The 12785-nt window shown below is 42.0% G+C and overlaps 1 protein-coding gene across 1 annotated transcript in view; it reads left to right on the forward strand.

Annotated features, from left to right (window-relative positions):
- Nucleotides 1-7725: 7725 nt before the first annotated feature.
- Nucleotides 7726-12785, forward strand: part of LOC109890831 (protein phosphatase 1 regulatory subunit 12B) — a 40451-nt gene continuing 35391 nt past the window's right edge. Inside the window, exon 1 of the mRNA XM_020482885.2 lies at nt 7726-8137. Coding sequence (XP_020338474.1) covers nt 8030-8137 — 108 coding nt within the window. The 5' untranslated portion in view covers nt 7726-8029. The remainder of the gene's footprint in view (nt 8138-12785) is intronic.

Here is a 12785-nt window from a genome sequence, read left to right on the forward strand (position 1 = left end):
AGTCAGCTGAGGCATGGGAGCCTGTCGAGCCAGCTGAGGCATGGGAGCCCATCGATCCAGCTGAGGCATGGGAGCCCATCGAGCCAGCTGAGGCATGGGAACCCTACAAACCAGCCGAGGCCTCCCAGCTAGCTCCAGTTCAGACACCCAGACGCCACATCACCCCCAACACGCACACACAAAAAAACAACACAGCCTGATGCTTCCCTTTGTTGAGTCGTCAAAACGATGTATGCTGAGAGTTGGGAAGCAAGTAAAGGGAGTGAATGCATTTAATTAATAAATGAACTAAGCAAGAACAGCGCACCAACATGAAACAGGAACAATGATGACTGGGGAAGAAACCAAAGGGAGTGACATATAGTGGGGCAAAAAAGTATTTAGTCATCCACCAATTGTGCATGTTCTCCCACTTAAAAAGATGAGAGGCCTGTAATTTTCATCATAGGTACACTTCAACTATGACAGACAAAATGAGAAAAAAAATCCAGAAAATCACATTGTAGGATTTTTTTATGAATTTATTTGCAAATTATGGTGGTAAATAAGTATTTGGTCAATAACAAAAGTTTCTCAATATTTTGTTAAATACCCTTTGTTGGCAATGACAGAGGTCAAACGTTTTCTGTAAGTCTTCACAAGGTTTTCACACACTGTTGCTGGTATTTTGGCCCATTCCTCCATGCAGATCTCCTCTAGAGCAATGATGTTTTGGGGCTGTTGCTGGGCAACACGGACTTTCAACTCCCTCCAAAGATTTTCTATGGGGTTGAGATCTGGAGACTGGCTAGGCCACTCCAGGACCTTGAAATGCTTCTTACGAAGCCACTCCTTCATTGCCCGGGCGGTGTGTTTGGGATCATTGTCATGCTGAAAGACCCAGCCACGTTTCATCTTCAATGCTCTTGCTGATGGAAGAAGGTTTTCACTCAAAATCTCACGATACATGGCCCCATTCATTCTTTCCTTTACACGGATCAGTCGTCCTGGTCCCTTTGCAGAAAAACAGCCCCAAAGCATGATGTTTCCACCCCCATACTTCACAGTAGGTATGGTGTTCTTTGGATGCAACTCGGCATTCTTCGTTCTCCAAACACAACGAGTTGAGTTTTTAGCAAAAAGTTATATTTTGGTTTCATCTGACCATATGACATTCTCCCAATCTTCTTCTGGATCATCCAAATGCTCTCTAGCAAACTTCAGACGGGCCTGGACATGTACTGGCTTAAGCAGGGGGACACGTCTGGCACTGCAGGATTTGAGTCCCTGTCGGCATAGTGTGTTACTGATGGTAGGCTTTGTTACTTTGGTCCCAGCTCTCTGCAGGTCATTCACTAGGTCCCCCCGTGTGGTTCTGGGATTTTTGCTCACCGTTCTTGTGATCATTTTGACCCCACGGGGTGAGATCTTGCGTGGAGCCCCAGATCGAGGGAGATTATCAGTGGTCTTGTATGTCTTCCATTTCCTAATAATTGCTCCCACAGTTGATTTCTTCAAACCAAGCTGCTTACCTATTGCAGATTCAGTCTTCCCAGCCTGGTGCAGGTCTACAATTTTGTTTCTGGTGTCCTTTGACAGCTCTTTGGTCTTGGCCATAGTGGAGTTTGGAGTGTGACTGTTTGAGGTTGTGGACAGGTGTCTTTTATACTGATAACAAGTTCAAACAGGTACCATCAATACAGGTAACGAGTGGAGGACAGAGGAGCCTCTTAAAGAAGAAGTTACAGGTCTGCGAGAGCCAGAAATCTTGCTTGTTTGTAGGTGACCAAATACGTATTTTCCACCATAATTTGCAAATAAATTCATAAAAAATCCTACAATGTGATTTTCTGGATTTCTTTTCTTCTCATTTTGTCTGTCATAGTTGAAGTGTACCAATGATGAACATTACAGGCCTCTCATCATTTTAAGTGGGAGAACGTGCACAATTGGTGGCTGACTAAATACTTTTTTGCCACACTGTATACAGTGGGGAGAACAAGTATTTGATAACCTGCAAAATCGGCAGTGTTTCCTACTTACAAAGCATGTAGAGGTCTTAATATTTGGTACAGAAACCTTTGTTTGGAAGTACAGAGATCATACGCTTCCTGTAGTTCTTGACCAGATTTGCACACACTGCAGTAGGGATTTTGGCCCACTCCTCCATACAGACCTTCTCCAGATCCTTCAGGTTTCAGGGCTATCGGTGGGCAATACGGACTTTCAGCTCCCTCCAAAGATTTTAAATTGGGTTCAGGTCTGGAGACTGGCTAGGCCACTCCAGGACCTTGAGATGCTTCTTACGGAGCCACTCCTTAGTTGCCCTGGTTGTGTGTTTCGGGTCGTTGTCATGTTGGAAGACCCAGCCACGACCCATCTTCAATGCTCTTACTGAGGGAAGGAGGTTTCTGGCCAAGATCTCGCGATACATGGCCCCATCCATCCTCCCCTCAATATGGTGCAGTCGTCCTGTCCCCTTTGCAAAAAAGCATCCCCAAAGAATGATGTTTCCACCTCCATGCTTCACGGTTGGGATGGTGATCTTGGGGTTGTACTCATCCTTCTTCTTCCTCCAAACACGGCGAGTAGAGTTTAGACCAAAAAGCTCTATTTTTGTCTTATCAGACCACATGACCTTCTCCCAATCCTCCTCTGAATCATCCAGATGGTCATTGGTAAACTTCAGACGGGCCTGGACATGCGCTGGCTAGAGCAGGGGTACCTTGCGTGTACTGCAGGATTTTAATCCTGTAGTGTGTTACTAATGGTTTTCTTTGAGGCTGTGGTCCCAGCTCTCTTCAGGTCATTGACCAGGTCCCGCCGTGTAGTTCTAGGCTGATCCCTCACCTTCCTCATGATCATTGATGCCCCACAAGGTGAGATCTTGCATGGAGCCCCAGACCGAGGGCGATTGACCGTCATCTTGAACTTCTTTCATTTTCTAATAATTGCGCCAACTGTTGTTGCCTTCTCACCAAGCTGCTTGCCTATTGTCCTGTAGCCCATCCCAGCCTTGTGCAGGTCTACAATTTTATCCCTGATGTCCTTACACATCCCTCTGGTCTTGGCCATTGTGGAGAGGTTGGAGTCTGTTTGATTGAGTGTGTGGACAGGTGTTTTTTATACAGGTAATGAGTTCAAACAGGTGCAGTTAATACATGTAATGAGTGGAGAACAGGAGGGCTTCTTAAAGAAAAACTAACAGCTCTGTGAGAGACGGAATTCTTACTGGTTGGTAGGTGATCAAATACTTATGTCGTGCAATAAAATGCAAAAAAATTTAAATACTTAAAAATCATACAATGTGATTTTCTGGATTTTTGTTTTAGATTCTGTCTCCTCACAATTGAAGTGTACCTATGATAGAAATTACAGACCTCTACATGCTTTGTAAGTAGGAAACACTGCCGATTTAGCAGGTTATCAAATACTTGTTCTCCCCACTGTATAGGGCAGGTAATCAAGGAGGTGAAGGAGTCCAGGTGAGTGTCATTATGCGCATCACGCTGGTGACAGGTGTGCCATAACGAGCAGCCTGGTGACCTAGAGAACAGAGAGGGAGCACACGTGACAAGTTGCATAGCAACAGCATCAACTTCCAGGAGACAGGCGAAGCGCTAGTGCTCTCAACTGAAAGGATACTATTCATTAAAAATATACTTAAATTAACTAATTACTAATACTAATTAATTATGTAGTATACATTATGTTAGTATGGGTAATCCAAACACAGCTCAAGTGTTTTGTACACTCAGTGTATATCCTTGTTTATTTTTTTTGTCAAACTGCATTACAGCATATTCATTTTCTCACCATGAATGAGGACCATAACTGTCACAGAGTATGTCATATTGTTTTCTCTCATTCATTGTCTTTACATGTGTAAAAGTTACCTTGTCTCTAGAACAAAATCTTACGTTATTTTTTCAAGCAATAAGGCACAAGAGGCAGTGCTGAATCATGAATACAGTCACAGATAAATGGCATTGTTCGGCTAGTCATCCCATTTACCAGTGACTCTATTCATTATACAGCACTGCCTCATGCGCCTTTAAACTCTTACCAACATATTAAAATAACAATGAATTACTTATTTTCATTAAAACATTATTTTGGTAATTCATACAATTCCATTCTTCCACCAGAAGATTTAGTCCTTTGCTATAAACGTGACCAAGTCATTCATATTTTTTGCATTGTTGCTATGCAAAAGGACAGGTTGTCCGTTCTGAACAAAATGCTTGCTATGCAGGCTGGATAGCATTCTTGTTGATAGTTAGCCAACTTCAGCTAACTCAGTCACGTCAAACATTAAACCTGGACTGACAGTACACTGGCTGCATTTTCGTTTTGAGTTTTTTTTCTATTGGCATTAACTTGGATATATCCATGACAATGACGTTGATGCATAAATTCGACTGGCACACATGCTGACCAAACTGCCTGCGTTGCATGCATGAACGTAATAAAATAAATGTACACATACGTTAATAAATTATGTCATCCAAGCTGCTTTCGCGCGTCAACAGGCATCTGCTTAACCAGGAACTAAAATAGAACTTGATTCTATTTGAGACACTTCATGAGCTTCAAGTCCTGCCTCTACCACCTCTCCCATCTACTCTATGCTTTCTAGGAGCATACTAACCCACGTGAGTGATTGAAAGATGAATGAGGTCCACTTTCCAGTTCAGTTGCTGGCGGTAGTGCATCTTAAAGTTGATTGCCAATCCCCATATTACAATCCACAGAAGAAGAACGAAGGAGTAGAGATTAATCAAAGAAAACAAACTAAAAACGAACTAGGTTTCCTTTTATCTGTTGGAGTACAGAACACAGAATTTGTGTGACTCATAATAGGTCAAAATTCGACAAAGATCGAGAAAAAAAAGGATCATACGCTTTTCAGGTAAAATAACAACCCAATGTTTCTCTCCCAGGACAAATTAACTAGCAACAGCAAATGTGTGTTTTGACCTGTCCCCAAATCAGTAAGGTTGGTACAGTTGTTTTTGGTATTTTAACCTGCATGACATGAATGCATCTGGTTGAGAGACACAAAAAACATGTGCACGATGGCACACTCGGAAGCATGTGCAGAGATGGTTTGGTCAGCATGTCAGTAAAAGTTGTCTCGTCTCATCTGAGGCACCGTTCACTCTATGTATGGTACGACATAGATCGAAATTCAAAAGTGAAACATTATTTCTGAGGTTGGACAGACAGACATCGAGGCTTATTTACTCCACTGCACCAAACTGAATGCTAAGCTGGAAGCAAATGGAAATAATGTGAGAGTTGAGATAAATACAAGAGATGTTTTTGGACAGCAACATGAAATTGTTATGGAGGCGCAGTGATCATTTTCAGATAGGACTGTTAGCATTCATCGGTGTGCCTGTGACTACCAATACAGCAGGTTGCTGAAGAAATTACCTGGAGTGCAGGTAATTGTTTTAAAAGCGATTGGAGATAACACCATCTCCAGTGATGAGAACCATGTAGCTATGATGCATTCCTAACAAAATAACATATGACAAAAGCTAAAACAGATTTTTAAATGTTTGCAAATTTATATATAAAAAAAATATATATATACAGTGGGGCAAAAAAGTATTTAGTCAGCCACCAATTGTACAAGTTCTCCCACTTAAAAAGATGAGAGGGGCCTGTAATTTTCATTTTCAACTTTTTCTAAGCCTTTTGGAAATGTTTTATGCCACCAGGCGGTGCCAGTATCCACAGATCAGTGTCTCATTGTCAACGTGTGTCAAAATGTGAAAGAGAATTGTTCATACAGTACTGATGTATGACCCTGTGAGTGTTGTGAGGATAATGTGATCTTGTGAGTATTGGGTTAGCAGGTCTGGTAGTATAAAATCCATGTCATGATCTCTGCCCTGAAAAGTTCATACAGGTCAATTCCCATGCATTGTAGTTTGTTTGGTCTTACCAGGAAATGGTTACAACACGGTCATTGATTTTCATATACTATTTAGGAAATATAAATAAACCAATCAAAATAGAACCATCACTCTCTCCCAGAAGCTTGGCTGGTGCGTAAAACCTGCAAATTCAATACAAACTAAAAGGTGTTGCATAAACCTTTCCTCATTAGTCTCTTATTTAAATGATTTTCACTGCAACAGGGATCGCGTAACACAGACGATTCGGCTTGACACCCTTCTTCAGCGTGTCGGTACAGTTTCCTTTTAATACAGCATTTGTAAATAACAACCGATGAGCAGCAGGTGCTACTAATCAGGGTTGCCACTCATCTACCAATCAGGGATGTGGCTTTTCTGGTATGCCTGTATACAAATGAGTCACAAAGAAATACAGAATTATAGGGTATGGGAGCTGGCACGAAGGGCAACTCACAAATCATCCGCCCCAGGTGTCCGCTCACCTCATATCAATTCATGAGACTCCCCAACACAAAGGACATCAGGCACAGCCGTTCAGAAATATGTGGGGACAACTCCTAAACAATGTGCAAAATCTAATATGGACAGTGTCCTTGTATAACAGTGCAAATTTGGCTTATAGGAAGGAGGTGATATCAAATTCTTTGTTTAAACTGTGTGGAGATACAGCCTTTAACGTATATATCCACATGGTGAATATAAATAAACCAACCTGATTGGTGTGATTAGGCTGCGATGAACACAGTTCTGATTAATCATGTGGAGTGGTTTTGCTGTTACCGATATATCACTTTTCAATTGGTCTGAGCAAAGAAATTAGGTAGAGAGATATGACAAGCTATCATTTTTCAGAGCAGAAATATAATTGATGTTACTGTCACATTTAATGTTTTGCTCATATCCCATCTCTGTAAAGTGAAGATAGTGATTATTTTTCCATAAGGTATGTGTATAGTATGTGTACTGTATTTGTATATGCTGAAGGCAGAAGTTGTTCTTTGTCAGGCATTGGCAACTGACCCATTAGGGGAGCAGTAAGCAAAGGAAGTAGGGATCATGAGCCCCAGCCAAAATACTTCCTGTTGTTGTCATCATTCCCTCCTGCCCCCTTCTCTCCAGCAGCCAAATAATCCCTGTGAGGCTAAAGGATACTGCTCATTTGCAGTTTGTAGTCTACTGTACGGTACTGAGAGGACCTCTGCTGGCCACTGTGTGACATCATGTTTTATAAATATACACATTAAATATGTGGTTGTACTTTTACACTAAGGGAAAACTAGTATCACATTTGCGTGAGGCTGTCATTAAAATAAAAAATAAAAAGATAATCTTCATAACAAATTCTAAAGTCAAACAAATCCATATTAGTCCACAGCTGAGGCAAAATGGTGATTAGAGAAGGAAAGAGGGAGAGACAGAAGGAGAAACTGTGAGACAGAAAGAAAGAAAGAGAGAGAGAGAGCGTGTCAGGCAGAATGAGAGCAGAGTTCTTTGCTTTGATGTTTTCATTTTTGTTGAATGACCACAGTCCAGTGAGAGAGTGCTCTCATGAGCGGCACTGCTGTCAAGTTCCAGGCATATGTCCCTCCACATATATTCTACAGCAGGGTTTCCCCAACCCTCTCCTCGGGCCCCGCCAGACGTTTCACATTTTTGTTTCCAACCTAAACTGTCAGACCTGAATCAATTTGTCAATGAATCATCAAGCAGGTGTGCCAGTTTAGGGTTAAAACAAAAATGTCTGGGGGAGCCCGAGGAAACCCACTCTAGAGCACCGCCCACCCTCTACTTCCTCCACAGCGCCCTCATCTGTGGATCACACTTCTGCTACTCACTCACTCACCCTCAACTCATCGCACCATAACACAACATCACTTGAAGAGAGATCACACCGCTGTTTTTCTATCATTAGAACTCTTCAATTTGGATCACAACTCTGGTTCTGTCCCTTCACCACCATTCACCTCACAGGGATTTTAACTGTGTGTCACTGGATTGTTTATGGAGTAGTCTTTTGGATCCCATTGGACGGACTGCTGGACTGGACCGCTGGACAGGACTGGTGGACAAGACTGCTGGACCAGACTTGAACCCCATGCAGTGTATAGTAGCCTGGGGCGATGTCATCTCTTCTCTCCCCCTGCAACGCAAAGGATCAGCCACGCACGACCAAGTCACTCTCTGACTCGTCTCCCACTACACCCTCACTGACTTCCAGAGGCCTCAAAGTAAGAGCAGATTACTTATATTTTCTATGGGCAATAACAAGGAAATGCCTAGGATGCTGTTAGGCTGCTGTTTGTAAACATTGCTATGTGCAGAAGCTCAGATAAAATGCAGTGCTTGACTTTTGACTACCATCATTTGTTTGGAGCTCAGTGCACTGTGTGTAGGTCTAATACTATAGGTTCCTGGTTCCCAACCAGAGGTACTACAACCTTGGCCTAGCCACAGGGGGTCCTTGTGAAGACTCATGAGACCATAGGCCTACTGGTAAAATGCAGGAGGGGATACTTCATGGGTACTCCAGGAACAGCAAACTAATTTGGTACAGTAATCAAAAAAAGGCTGGAAACCACTGCTATAGGTGTTATGCTTTTAAGATATCCAGGAAAAACTAGTTATTTTGAATATCTTTCTTTGTTTAACCATAAATGTTTCAATCCACATTGAAACCAATGTAAATGTTTGATGAGCAGACATCATCAGATTGTAATGGCAGATGGTGATGAGCCCTCTTGGGCCAGGTGGCTTATGTGGGAGTAATTTTGTCTAAAGGAAAATTAATTTTCAGCATTGGCGGCATGCATGTAACTATTCAAAGATCATCTCTTTCACAAAGAGGCTCTCTCTCTCTCTTTGTGAGAGAGATGTCCAATACAGCCTCAACATTTACTTCCCACGATGGGTCATATAAGTCCTGGATAAGTTTGGAGTTTCCATGACATCATCAGCTCTATGCTATTTTTTTCATCAGGCAGAAAGTTGCCTCGGAATTTTACTGAGAGGGGTCCTGTGTAACTCGAAATAATAAGAGGCAAATGACATATAAAACTCAGATTGGCATTGAAGATAGATATCTGACAAGATCAATAATATTAAACCCTTTGAGAAGCATGCTTTCAAGTGGGTCCTCCTGATATCACTCTGGACAAGACTCTGGCAGCACCTTTTTGCACAATGAGCCAGGCAGCGAAACATAAACAGTAAAATAAAAAAGAAATTGTAATAAGAAGTTAATCTCAAATGTTTACTCAAGCAGTGACACTGGTACTTTGAGAGAGCAAGAGAGAGTGAGCAAGAGAGCAAAATAGACCAAGACAGCGAGAGCAAAAGAGCGAGACAGAATGAGGGAGCAAAGACGGGGAGAGAGAGAGAGAGAGAGAGAGAGAGTGAGAGAGAGAGAGAGAGAGAGAGAGAGAGAGAGAGAGAGAGAGAGAGAGAGAGAGAGAGAGAAAGAAAGAAAGAGAAAGAAAGATGGTGAAAGTACTTGGAACTGCCTTGTATTGGAACGCAGACACAGTGTCTATCCCTCCGCTGGTCCAGTGGGAGAAGCTCACATTTTCCTATTGGGAAGAGCTGGTCAGCAGACAGTCCCCCATGGCATCTAACAGAGCAGGAGGGGAGCACAGAAGAAGACTGGCCTGGTCCACAAACAACCACTAGCCCTTACACTCTGGGCGCAGGTGTCAAGAGGGAAGGATTTGATTGGTGTAATCAATATGGCAGTACTTTCACCTAGCCTACTAGAGAACCAGGTGGAGCTACAAGCATATTGTTTATACCCAAATCTACATGAAGTGCCTATGAGTTAGATATTATAGGGCTTATTCTTGACTGGGTTGGTCAGTGTTGGAAGGCTTGATAGACTCCGAGCAGGCCCTCTCCATCACACCAGCATCTCCCAGTGCTGGATCCATGATCCAAAGCAGAGCTTCAGGGGGTCAACAGCAAGCCTTATTTTAATGAGAGCTTACCATGGCTCCAACCACACAGACAGACTCTTTAATAAAAGAGAGCTGACAGTGTTGACACAGACTGAGAGCTTGTTGATGTCTGATGGGAACCTTTGTGTTTTTTACATGAGCCCCAAGACTAAAGCAATGGACTGATCCCCTCCTCCTAGACCACCTTGAACAATTCAGTTTAATCTATATCTGTGGAGAGACTGGCCAACACTCTATAGAGCCTAAAGGTGCCCGCATATTAGGTTTGGTTTGCTCCTAGCAGAACTCGGCTAGGTGAAGCGAATGTCTGTGACTCGCGTTGACCCTTAAAAGACTTTCACCTGAAAAATGAGAAAAGCGGCAATGTTACTGTTTTGGACCTCTAGCTAAAACATAGCCGGTATACAGTTCCTCAAAATAGAATGAAATCAATACATCTGTAAATTCATTTGGATGTTTTTGCCGACGAGGTCTTAGTCACACATTTTTAATCTAATTAAGATGTTAGTTGCAGTATTTTCCAAGTGGGAGAAAAAAACACAAAACAAAACAAACAAAAATGTAATCATAATATATGCGCAAACTGTTTTGACTGGGAAGCATGTGATAGGATTTACTTGATGTGTAATGGTTTGTCCCCAGCTGGAAGAAATGGTCTGTAGTAAAAAAAATAAAGCTGTCTAAACAATGCAGTGAGTCCTTACATCTGTGCATGGCCTTTAGTCTCTCGTCCATTTAACTCTCTCTTATTCTTGAGAGCAATAATAGACAAGTGCACAAAAACAAGAGAAAATGCATATGATCTTACTTTGTTGACTTTATCCATTGACGTGATTTCTAGATGGCACAATAGTAATCAATGTTGAATGCCTTCACTCTTGCATGCCATGGCGTAAAAGCATACATTTTTGGCTTTGTCGGTTGACCTCTTGTTATTGCCTGACAATACGCTGGTCCGTCATGGTTCCCTAGTCACATCGGGCCTGTTCCAGATACTGTAGGAGAGTGACGGAGGATATATCACAGAATGAATGATTCGGTCTGCAGTGGAACACATCTCCTATTCTATCAGTAGTACACTTCTCAGCTCTGCTGAAAACAATCCACATGGTCAGTGACCTGAACCCCATCGGACACTATTAAAAAAAGCTCAAACAATGCCATTTTTGCAGGAGTGTCTCTTTAAGAACACACTCGTACACCCTGCCTCCAACCCTTCAGCAGGCAATATCCGTCAGGATTCCCAAGCTAAGCCACTGCCAAAGTTATGACCTTTTTTGGATATGTTTAGTTTTTATCTCTGGCTCTCAGTTAAATGCATGTGGCTGTTTCTTCAGTCCTTCTCTAACTTGGTGTGAGCTTCAAGTTTCATCCCAAGATGCCCTCTGCTGATAAGCGCATGCTTGGCTGCAGGGCAGTGTGAAGGTCTAAGTCTTCCGTGCGAGATCATAACTAGGGCCAGGGGATTTTTCCTGACCACTTGAAATGAAAATGAAAAACACCAGAATCCTTATGCAAACGGGTCACAAAGTCCTTTACAAAGTCTCATCTTGACAGCTCCGCTCTGTCATTTTAGAGGCTGGTAATACAGTGGTCTTATTGAGGTCACTCAAGTAAGGTCCAGAGCAGGGCTGAGGGAGATTCCACTGGCAACATTCAAACAAATAGTGGAGTTTATTGCAAACGGTAATAGAGAAATGCCTATTATGGGTCTCATACCCAGGTCTCCAAGTCCATAGGCAGGACTGCTAACCAAAGCTCCAATATGGGTTAACTTTTTAAGGAGGAATTGTAACAACCCTGGCAAGGTTCGTTACAATACAATAAGTATGACCCAGGCAGTTCTGTGAGTGTTCAGAATGTTGTCTTTGGGTCATGACTTGGACTGCAAATAATGGAAAATGGAAACTCAAACACATTCACTTTGAAGTTACTTTGTACCAATCACTTTGGTACAATATGCACAAGTATGTGGAGCATCACAACTCTAAACACAAAAAAAATAGATCATCAAAATGCCTCCTGTTTTAAAACCCTACGCACATTCTCAATTGACTGAATACCACAAACAAATTCAGTAATTTGTTCACTGCACCAAATCACTCTTGCAATTTGCATACATACTCATTAATTGCTGATCACTGGCAACATTTTATTGTTTACATCATAAATGTGTCAATTGATATCAATTCACGTTGGATGGTGAAACTAAATCATATATGGATGGGGCTGTAACTAACTACATCATCATTCTCCATCAGCCACTGTGCTTCAATAGGTATACGTGTCCAATCCCCAAAAAATATTTTGTGTGTGTGTGTGATATACATATACAGTGGGGCAAAAAGGTATTTAGTCAGCCACCAATTGTGCAAGTTCTCCCACTTAAAAAGATGAGAGAGGCCTGAAATTTTCATCATAGGTACACTTCAACTATGACAGACAAAATGAAAAAAATAATCCAGAAAATCACATTGTAGGATTTTTTAATGAATTTATTTGCAAATTATGGTGGAAAATAAGTATTTGGTCATCTACAAATAAGCAAGATTTCTGGCTCTCACAGACCTGTAACTTATTCTTTAAGAGGCTCCTCTGTCCTACACTCATTACCTATATTAATGGCACCTGTTTCAACTTCTAATCAGTATAAAAGACACCTGTCCACAACCTCAAACAGTCACACTCCAAACTCCACTATGGCCAAGACCAAAGAGCTGTCAAAGGACACCAGAAACAAAATTGTAGACCTGCACCAGGCTGGGAAGACTGAATCTGCAATAGGTAAGCAGCTTGGTTTGAAGAAATCAACTGTGGGAGCAATTATTAGGAAATGGAAGACATACAAGACCACTGATAATCTCCCTCGATCTGGGGCTCCACACAAGATCTCACCCCGTGGGGTCAAAATGATCGGTGAGCAGTGAAG

This window comes from Oncorhynchus kisutch, linkage group LG5, assembly GCF_002021735.2.
Source record: "Oncorhynchus kisutch isolate 150728-3 linkage group LG5, Okis_V2, whole genome shotgun sequence".
In the NCBI taxonomy this organism is placed as follows: Eukaryota; Metazoa; Chordata; class Actinopteri; order Salmoniformes; family Salmonidae; genus Oncorhynchus; species Oncorhynchus kisutch.